Source organism: Porites lutea, chromosome 6 (assembly GCF_958299795.1).
Source record: "Porites lutea chromosome 6, jaPorLute2.1, whole genome shotgun sequence".
In the NCBI taxonomy this organism is placed as follows: domain Eukaryota; kingdom Metazoa; phylum Cnidaria; class Anthozoa; order Scleractinia; family Poritidae; genus Porites; species Porites lutea.
Genome location: NC_133206.1, coordinates 24,548,253 through 24,558,742, shown reverse-complemented (window position 1 = coordinate 24,558,742; position 10,490 = coordinate 24,548,253). Strand labels below are relative to the sequence as shown.

Genomic DNA, 10,490 nt, shown 5'->3' with positions numbered 1-10,490 from the left:
TCAAAAGAGATCACCGCAGCCGTGTTTAAAAGGGGAAATAGTTTGTTCTTGCCGTAGCTCAATTGGTAGACTATTCCACAGCACCGAACCTCTGTAGCTGAAACTGTTTTTAACATAATTAGTACGGGGTAGTGGAATAGCTAGCTTGCCCTCGGAATCCCTGACAGAGAAACTAGAGACTTCATTACGATAGGAAGCAACGAATTCAAATATTGCGGGGCAAGACCATTTAGAGACTTAATATAAACCATAGACGCAGTTTGAATTTATCTTTGAGCCTCTAGCTTTTTCCAGGCTAAGGATGTAAAAAGATTGTCAACACTGGCATCATAAGGAGAGAAGGTCAAGATACGGGCTGCGCGATTTTGAAGTTTTTGCAGTTTAGTTGCAAGGGATTTGTTGCAAATCCCCCAAACAACGCTACAGTTATCAAAATATGTTTGCACTAAGGCGCTATATATAGTTGAGAGCACTTCAAATGTAACAAAAGGCCGACTTCTCTTCAAGATACCAATGCCAGAAGCAATCTCTTTAGCTATATTATCGATATGTACATTCCACGCTAAATTCTCATCACATATTCCAAGAGATTTAGTAGATACAACTTGTTGTATAGGGGCATTATCGATAAAGAGGGAAAGAGGTGTGAAAGTCTGCAACCTTTTCCTAGACCCGATTAACATAAATTTCGTTTTAGACTTATTAAGAGTATACGCCACTCATTAACTTTATTACTGGAAAAAGTCAAGTGTGTATATATCATCTGCATACATACGGTCTGTAGAGGACTCAAAAGCGGGTTATGTCAACAGACGCACCTTGGGCTGTGAAAAGGTTAAGATAGTGATTTATTCATTTTAAGAAGACGGTGCATTCATAGGTAGTTAAAAGGCATGCAGCGTTCTGTCTACAAGTAAGTATATGAAAGTGGTACCAATTGTCGCTGGGAGGTAAATGAAATGGTTACCTTTTCTGCCAAAAATGGTATTTAAAGGGTATGGGGTCGGACCTCGGGGAGGAGTATCCCCGTAGATAACTTCGTTGAGCTGCCCCGGAATTGTGCTCCCAATGAATGGTTTTCCAGTAATCGGAGACTTAGTTATGCGCACAGCATTATGGGATCGCCAGGGAGCAAACATTGCAAGTCGCTACAAAGAAATGTATTGTGTGGAGCTTTTTTCTCCGTTAAAAGCAGTGTCTTTGGACTTAAAATGTCGCATTTTGCTGTGATTTCATGAGAAGCGGAGGTGACTAATGTTGGTACGTTGATTGTACGTTTCTGTGGAATCAAGAAACACACACCTCCTTCTTGCAAAAGGTCGACTGTGAAATTTACTGAATGGTCTCGAAATGTGTAGTATTGACTTAGGTATAAATGAGCGGGGAATGAGGACTCATTTAAGCCTTTCTAGTTGTAGTTACATGCGCTGATATTTACAACGAGTGTTATTACACTCGGCTCGGCGGCGATCACAATGCTGTGCCGGTTTGTGACAACGATCCAAGGAAAGCTTATGTATTGTCGAATTGATATTTATTAACTTTAAAAACAAAAACACCTTTCTCGCATTGAAATATTGATTTCCTCTCGCCAAAAAAAAAAAAAACACAAGCAAAATGTTTTGGTTATGACCCAGAGCACCAATGAGTTCTAATGCCTTTTCCAATCATATTGAGAGAATAAATAGAATATCTGAGCTTCGCACATCAAATTGGTATTTATTTACACACTCACTGCTTTTGTATCGGAAGTCTTACTCGTTCGTAAGATTTCTGCCTCATCTACTAATAGTTAAATACCACGTACTTTTCATGAAATATTTCGTAGATGTTACTTTGTTTATACCAAAATAAAGGAGTATTTTTTATTTTTATGGCCACGTTCTGGGACTGTTCAGCTGGATTATTGTCTTGTCATAACCCGCACAGCGCCGCACAGCGCTGATCGCGGCCTAGCATAGTTACACTCGTCGTAAATGTCATCACTCGTAATTATAACTAAAAAGCTTAAATGAGCCAATCCCCCTTCATGTATACCTAAATTTGCACTATATATTTCGAGACCTTTTCTTCATCTAGATCACTGTGTAAACATAAATCTCCCCCTCGACGTCATGCAAGGAGTGTTAATCGATAGAATTTATCGCATTAATCACACAGAAACTTGAAATTTCAACGCACCAACATTAGTCACCTCCGTTTCTCATAAAATTACGGCAAAATACGGCATTCTTATTGTCCAAAGACACTGCTTTTAACGGCGAAACAACTCCACGCCATACATTTCTTTGTAGTGACTCGCAATGTTTGCCCCCTGGCCATCCCAGAATCCTGTGCGCAGAACATGAGTCTCCGATTACTGGAAAACAAGAGACTATAAGGGACCAGTCATTATTTATGTGGGGGGGGGGGGGGGGTGGGTTTTTTTTTTTGTTTTAGCATGAAAGAAAAAACGTGACCCACCCCTTTAAGCCCATTAGTTAATTCTTGACCCACCCCCATATAACTTTATATAAGAGGTAACCCACCCCCAACCCCCTTCAATCTATACCTCTATAAGGAGTTCCTGTTCACTGAACGAAATCAGCATATCTTGTGGACCACTGTCCTACCCTGCGGCCACTTCTTGTTGATGTGCCTTCTTGTATTGTTACAGTATGACTGTCATCATCTGATTCACTTTTGCTTTCACTTTCATCACACAAAACAAGGTCATTGTCACTGTCACTCTCATCACTGTCCTCACCAACACTGTTACACTGACGCTTGAAGGAAATGTAGATTGATTCGCTTGATTTTGTCGATTTTCTTTCCGTTATTGCTAAGTTTATTATGCTCAATGTATTTGTCCAACTCGGGGGCTTTCAGAGTGTCAAGCTCCCCCTTCTCTACAAGTGTTTTCCAGTCATAGCAATGTACATCTTTTAAGGCTCGAACTTGCTTTTCTTTCATCGCTCTTGCTTACGGATCTCATTGACACTTACTTGGATACCTACATGTGACATCCAGTTGTGTTATATTTTATGTCCAGCATTGCATTAGAATTTATTTAGATCTTCCACATGAATTGTAGTGAGTGTGATTCGTTACAAAACACACAATGACCCACCCCCAATCATCGTGAAATTCTCTTTTGGCCCACCCCTTTTCTCTAAAAAATTAGGCCTGGCCCACCCCATGATTTTTCCCCCCCACCCCCCTACATAAATAATGACCGGTCCCTAAAGGGGACAGAGAGGGCATCCCCCATATACACCCTATTCCATAGGTAATTCGTCTCGAGTTATTTTTAACACCACAGATCTCAAGGGGGATTAGACAACAGCCAATCACATAGCGCGAATGTGTTCCGCGTGGATGACCCACGCTGAGAGGCACGCGTCCTTCACGAAATGACGCAGAACAAAATGGGGGAAGACGCGGAGAGCGATTTTGCTATTCCTTTTGTCGACGAAAACGTCTACAGCGAGATTTCTGCGAAAGCTGTGTCAGCGAAACCGAAATTAAAAAAGAATCGCCCTTCCTCTCTTGTATAGAGCTAACAGTAGAGCAGGGAAATCCTTAACACACTGAATATTCTCTCAGGATCATTTATAATTTACAGTTTGAAGAGAGCAATTTCTGGTTTGATGTTTATTTTTTTCAGTCTTAATAGCGATTATTCCTACCCACTTACTTTGTCAATTGTAGACGAACCCTCCTAAAGCTGAATTTCAAGGGACCATATTCAAGCTCAGAAAGAGAAATAAAATTTCGTCGTTGCTTATTTACGTCCTCCATAAAACGCGAAATTAGGCATTTTCACGTCGTAGTCGTGCAAAAACGGGAAAGAAATGAACAAAAAAGTGTGTTGCACGTGCGAAGTTGTTGTTTTGCTAATTAAACCTATTGTTTTTTTGACGTTCTAGTTGTCGTCCGCGTCGTTGGATCTTAAACTCCCTAAATTGTACAAACGACCGGTTTCAATAGACCGGCGAAATTTCTCATTTTATTAAAGCACTGAGGTTACGACAACTTCGAGTTAAACTGATTTCACGGGTTGTCAAAGAGTCCAGCGATTCCTTTTTCCCAGGTGAGCGCCGACTCATTTCGCTTCAATACTCAGGAAATGCTCTCGATCTTTTTACGCTTTCATTGCCTCTCGCCCGACATGTTTTGCACGGCGTTTGGTCATGCGAAACCTCCACGAAACATCCACGCCTCGCGCGAGGTAACTTTATCCCGATTCTAAAAATAACTCGAGACGAATTACCTATGGAATAGGGTGTATATGGGGGATGCCCTCTCTGTCCCCTTTATAGTCTCTTGTGGAAAATCATTCATTGACTTAAAATATGAATATAGTATTTCCTCTCGATCCTACTTCAATTACAAAGTTCTGCGCGAAATCTTTACACTGTTTGAGCAATAAGCTGCGTTTCCTAATGACCAATTTTGATATATTAAAATTCATACTTGGTTCCGGCGCTTGTGATTGGAGGGATAATACATAAGTAGTATCGATATTTGCCTACTCCTGGTCTACTGGTTTAGCCGGCTTTTCAACAAACTGCAGCTGGATGTTAGGAAAACTCACGAAAATTTTTGAGAGTCAAATGCACGTGTGACAGACAGGATAAAGACAAAATAGCAGTATTAGTTAATTTAGAAGTTAGGTATTTTTTTCTAATAAGTTTGGAAAAAAATTAAAAGAAAAAATTCGCTTTCCTTATTCTAAAAAAATAGATTACATGTCGTAACCAAAATTATCCAATTGAAAAAGTTGTTCCTGTTCCTTCTTATGGCGCTCCTGTAAATCTCTGAACCCTTTATCCCAATTTTTACGGAAAGCTTTAAGCTCATCCTCCATGGCCAAGATCTCTGCGCTTTGAGCTGCCAATAGACGCTCCGTTTGTACACTTCCATCCGAAGATAAACGCTGTGGAAGGTTTGTGTTCCCTTGATTTTCATCATCTTTGAGGGGAAGCGATGGCTCAGGCTTGGGAGAACATTTTTCTGCAACAAAACAGACAATTTAATTTAGTAAAAAATAGTCTCAGATAAACATTAATCCTCGATGTTACAAACAAATTCATACAAACATCGTGATGCTGGGGAGGAAAGCGTTGGAAATGCCTTTTGGAGTTTTGGTTGGGATATATGATTCAAAAACATTAAAATCAAAATCAAAAAGAAGAAGAAGGAGAAGAAGAAGATGATGATGACGATGAGGATGGCGCTGACGACGATGATGATGATGATGATGCAAGAGATGAAAGAGGAGGAGAAAGATGAGCTGATTGGGAGCACGAACAGAGAAAAATGTTGTTGTTGGACAACAAAAACAACAAACAAGTGCGAAAAACTATCATGTCACTTAACACTTTATCACTAGTAACCACAGTAAGCAACTATCGCCGAAATTTACCACAGTCTAAAAAACAAATTTAATTAAAATTCTACTCGAGAGGCAACATTGTTGTTAACACATTTTGACGTCATCGGCGGTGATCTATAGCTGAGCAGACATACGGAATAGCGACTCGCAACGTTTGCCTCCCTGGCGATCCCAGAATCCTGTGTGCATAATAAAGGTCTCACTGGAAAATCATTCACTATGGTGCCTTGCGGTGTTGCAGTGATCCTGACAAGAATTGGTCAACCTACTGAATTAAATAAAATGAAACGCAATTGGAACCTCGAATTAATTAATTTTAGCGAAATGCCAGGGTCACTGGATGTACCAGAGATTAGTGGAATGAAACCATTTAAGTTTATCACCAGGCATATCGAATGCAATGTAGATTAATTACCTGAGCCCGTTTTTAATTTGTGCTCCTTTTGCGCCTGAAGAGAATACTCCCAGATAAGGCCGACGATCAAAATCACAATAAAGAAACCAAGCAGACTGTACACAGTGTAACCAAACAGATTTTCTTGAAAATACTCAACACCAAGACTTGAAGCTTCACTTGGTTGCTGAAAATAGGAAAGAAACCTATGGAATAATTCTTTTTTGTCTCGTATGACTTGTTTTTTCAGTGAATATCATTGGTGTTATTCTATAAGAAAGCTCTTTTTTTCAAATTGTTTCTAATTAGTAATATGTGCATACAAACGCTGATTTAGAAAAGAGGCAAAACTTAAAATCACGTCAAGAACATTTATAACCTACATACAACTAAACATATACAATTGAAATGTCGACACTGCTGACAGCAGAGCGGCCATTTTTGTACAAATCCCAACCAATCGCCTTTGTCATCAATTGTCTTCGAAGGGAGGATAAGGTCGCACATCATCCATGTCCTGCCCATAATCACACAATTTATATATTAAACAGCTACTGAACTTTGTCTCCATGGCGTATAACCGTTGTTAATTCTGCAACGAGCAATTGCAACCCCTTGTGTCCAAAGAGGATCTCTGTTTGCCACAGCTTAATCACTAACGCCATCACCAGTTGTCTTCCTCTAACTACCTAAAGACCAGCAAGTTCCTATTTACTGCGCCTATAAGTTAAAATATTATCAATTTGCTTATATGTGGGAGAGAGCTTTAAGCAGTTTGTTCACCGATGTACGTACAAAGGAAATATGTGGAAAACATTAAGGGGTAGACCATAAATTAGTGGACTGATCTCTCACCCAGGGTCCCTGCTTTTGATAAGATTGCTTATTCTAAATAAAAACGTATGATAGCATATTCTCCAACCTTTTCTGTCTTAATGAACTTCTCTATTATCTCGTGTATCTCCAATTGATGATTTTCAGTATAGCTGCGGAAACAATTTCTTGCAGTCTCAGAGCCCATGGGCAACACCGCTCCATAGATTACGGGCTCATCAAGTACTGTGGCCACATAAAGTCCGTATTTCTCATAGTATTTAACACTGTGTTGTGTTGTACTGTAAAGATCCACCAATGCCACCCTAGTCTCTTCATCTTTCACACTCTTGTACAATTCATCGTAAGTTATTTTTGCTGCAAATCATATTTTGTCATTATTATTACTTATATCAAAATTATAGGTGACTATGAGATGTGATTCTTATAAAAAACGAACAGCGGGTTCAATTTTTTTCACTCAGATTTTAAATCAGTTAGTGTTTTGAACAGCTTCAAAAAGTATGCCAAGTCAAAGACAAAAGCTTAAAGTACGTCAAAGGTGAATTAAGCCTTACGTTTATTCATTAATCTTCATTATTCTGGATGTTCAAACTGCCAACTTATTCGTTTTGAAATGTATACAGCTTTGAGATACTTACCATGAACCTCGGCGTTTTGTAAAATAGCCAACTGTTGTTCGGCTGATCCGTTCATAACTGCCACCTGGTATGAATCGATAAAAAGAAGTCTAAGTATAGAAATCACGAGTATGTATCTCAAATGTCTCAGTTTCAAAAGCTGGTGTCCCGTTTAGTACTGTTCTTAAAATAGCTACTCTTGCTAAAAAGAACAGAGTGAATGAATTAGAAAAACAAAAATATTTTGAACATGAACAGGCTTGAAAAACTCAGCAGAATTCTACGATTTTATTCTGCTACACAACTAAAAAAATCGCGAATAAAATAACGTGAACGAAAAGAAATTTTTGCCAAAGCCGGCCGTCAAATTTGGAGCTTTACAATATCTTCAGTGCAGTTATAAACTAAAATTCCCTCAGTCACTTGCTTGTGAAGTTGTCTGAAGCCGCCAGCCGGTTTTCGAAACTAGAACAGAAGCTATACTGATACCTGGATTGATTGGAATGCGGGTCCATAGCCTGTAATTTCATTTCCTCGAGGTTTATAGGCTTTTTGCCGGACCAACATTTCGGTCAATGGCTTTGAGACCCGGAGGAGCCGACATGCTCGTCTTCTTTCGCGCTTGATCAAGGTATTCTTCATGTGTTTTCATGCAATTTTTTTCAGCGAAACTTTATTCAGAACGGAGAATACTTGAAACGCTAATAACGACTGATAACCGAACAAGAATGAGAAAGTTACAAATGTAATATCTTATTTAATACTTACAGGCATTCCATAAAGGTTGCTGATTTGTTCGAGACTGTTACTGGAAAGGGAGGCGGTGATCATACCCATAAAGATAGCGAGTATAACAAGACCAACATTAATCCAAACAACTCCAAAAAGACGTCCGGCTACACTGCGCGGCACCTTGTCACCATAGCTAAACGAAAAAGCCAGAGTAAGAAAAAAAAAAAGAGAACAAAAAAGAAAAGAACAAAACCAAAACAAAATAATCAAAATTAAAAAGAGAAGCAGGAGTCTTACTTATGCTCAGGATAACACGAACAAGCCTTAATGTATTGGTTGTAGGTAACTTTTTATCTCAGTTAATTTTTATTTTTCCTTTGCTTTAAGGGTATGGTAATGTCTGCTAATGAATTTGAAACAAAGGAAAAACAAAAATTAACTAAAATAAAAAATTAACTGCAGCATATTCAAACGCTATGGAACTGACGGGGTTTTCCGGCGAGTAGATCAAGTAGAACAATGCTTTGGGTGTCACTGTTGGTTCATTTCGCTTCAGTCTCATAAATTAGACATAATGCCTTGCCATAATTATTTCTCTTAGCAATGGGGCTCCACCGAGCGCGCTTCGCGTGCGCGGAAACTCCGGTATAATTACCCTATCCTGACTATATGCAAAACAGATTCGGTTTATGTATTTTACATAATACTATGGCCATCCTCTTTTTTTTTCTCCGTTTAGCGTCGTCCGACCGACCCAAATATTTAGCATTTTCAAAAAACAACAACAACAAAAAGTAACGACGTCGTTAAACCATTTTTCACTTGAAATAATTCTTTTAATCTGAAAAATGAGCATAGGAACAGCGTAGAGAAAAACAGGAACAAAAACAGGAACATTTTTTTTTACAGTATATATATTGTGTATTTTGTTAATCCAAATATGTGAATGTTAACTTTTAACGTCGTCCTGGGGTAACAGGTCTTCTTATTCCAAGACTTCTCGTAATTTTTTTTTAGTATATATATTTTTTTTCAATCCGACAGACCGACCCAATATCGGGAAACGCATCCAACACAAAGCCAAAAAAAAAAGGGGCGGGGGATGGCCTGTCTGTAAAAGAATGTTATTCACGAACTGGTTCAAGGCACTTACCCCACGGTTGTCATAGTAACGGCAGCCCACCAAAATGCTTCAAATACTCCGCTGGGAAAGAATTCCGGGAATTCTTCAGGGTTTGAACGATAATCCTGAAGAAAAAAAGAGGTGAAATTTAACAATCATGTATGAAAAACTTATCTCAAAAGATCGTGAATTGCTAAAAACGAATAACAAGTTAACCGTATGCTTCAGTTGACTTTATTGAACTCAAAAATGCAATTTTTTTAACATTGTGTCTTAATTGAAAAATGACAAATTAAGCTGCTGTTTAGATTAGAATTTGCATGTCACTTCTTTTAACCCAACAAGATTAGAATCTGTCAAAAGTTGTCGCCAAAGTTTATACTTCACTCCAATCAGACCTTCTCTTTAATCGAAGCCACATAAATAAGGAGGTGGCGACGTGCCCGTATAATTGATTCCATTCAATTTCCTTGTCTGTACTATAGCTTCATCCTCCATACATGATAAAGAGAACGATCAATTCTCTGGTTTGGAAAGGTGAGGCTTTCGCCAAGAGTTCCATGGCTTCTATTTTGCAGGGATGTTAATTAAATCTATTTTGCATGGCTTATGGATTATTCTCTTTCTTCCTTTTCCTTTGTTTTTTATATCAACGCTTTGTAGAATAGCAGTACTGGTACTATATTTTCTTTCTAAAACTTTATTCAATTTATTTTATTTTTATCTGTATCTATTTGTTCATTTTATTAATTTTTTGGGGTTGATATATGAATCTTTTCTTTCTGAAAGCACAAAACCACAGAGAGACACAAAGTAAATGAAACGAAGCTAAAGCTGTCTTAACAACGCAAAAGAGCACTTGCACTTACCAGAATCCACATGACTATTGCACTGAGAGATACTGCCATCACAATGAAAATTAAGATTGGCCAAGCGTCAAAAATAGCAGCAAGCAACTCCTGTCCTGGAATGGTCTTTTGTGCAATCACTGCCATCCCTGGAGACGCTATTAACCCAAGAAATGGGCGCAAGTATATCGATTCACCGCGGCTTGCTCTTCGCCCTAACGGAATAATGGCCTGGTGAGAATGATCTTGAATCGTAAGTTTTAATGAGCTGGGGTACTCAATACGTTTTCCTGTCACGTTAGCTTCACGTTTACAACAAACGTTGAAAATTTTCCTGAGGATTTCAGGCAAAGCTCCGTTGATGAGGAATTCTCCTTCATCTTTGTAGACATACGGCTTTTGCTCCCAGTAAACCAAGGATAATGAAGTTCCATTATCGCATGCAAGTTGAAAACTAGATGCAAGACTCGCTGCTGGAAGAAACTGAAATAGAACCAACGCTTTGAAGGTAGATAAACAGTAAACGAAACTTGTCATATTACTTTTTCGCTTTAATTGCGTT

General features: G+C 38.7%; 1 protein-coding gene and 1 pseudogene across 2 annotated transcripts; both read right to left on the bottom strand.

The window, feature by feature from the left end:
* Positions 1–683, bottom strand: LOC140942065 (uncharacterized; annotated as a pseudogene).
* A 4,023-nt stretch (positions 684–4,706) lies between these two features.
* On the bottom strand, positions 4,707–10,490 carry LOC140941768 (uncharacterized). 2 transcript variants are annotated; one of them, XM_073390784.1, is made up of 7 exons: positions 9,950–10,490; positions 9,111–9,205; positions 7,994–8,150; positions 7,247–7,310; positions 6,694–6,962; positions 5,793–5,958; positions 4,707–4,995 (listed from the first exon to the last, which is right to left on the bottom strand). In XM_073390784.1, exons 1-7 carry the CDS (start codon positions 10,463–10,465, stop codon positions 4,727–4,729), a joined length of 1,536 nt encoding a protein of 511 aa, XP_073246885.1. In that variant the 5' UTR covers positions 10,466–10,490; the 3' UTR covers positions 4,707–4,726. The 2 variants fall into 2 exon arrangements, with proteins under 2 accessions (XP_073246885.1, XP_073246886.1); XM_073390785.1 differs by lacking the exon at positions 5,793–5,958.

Coding starts and splice junctions, on each gene's coding strand:
- LOC140941768 (XM_073390784.1), bottom strand. CDS start 10,465: ATGACAAGTTTCGTTTACTGTTTATCTACCTTCAAAGCGTTGGTTCTA. Junction 7,311..7,993: donor GCAACCTTTATGGAATGCCT/GTAAGTATTAAA, acceptor GATTCATACCAG/GTGGCAGTTATGAACGGATC. Junction 6,963..7,246: donor ACAAAACGCCGAGGTTCATG/GTAAGTATCTCA, acceptor TATGATTTGCAG/CAAAAATAACTTACGATGAA.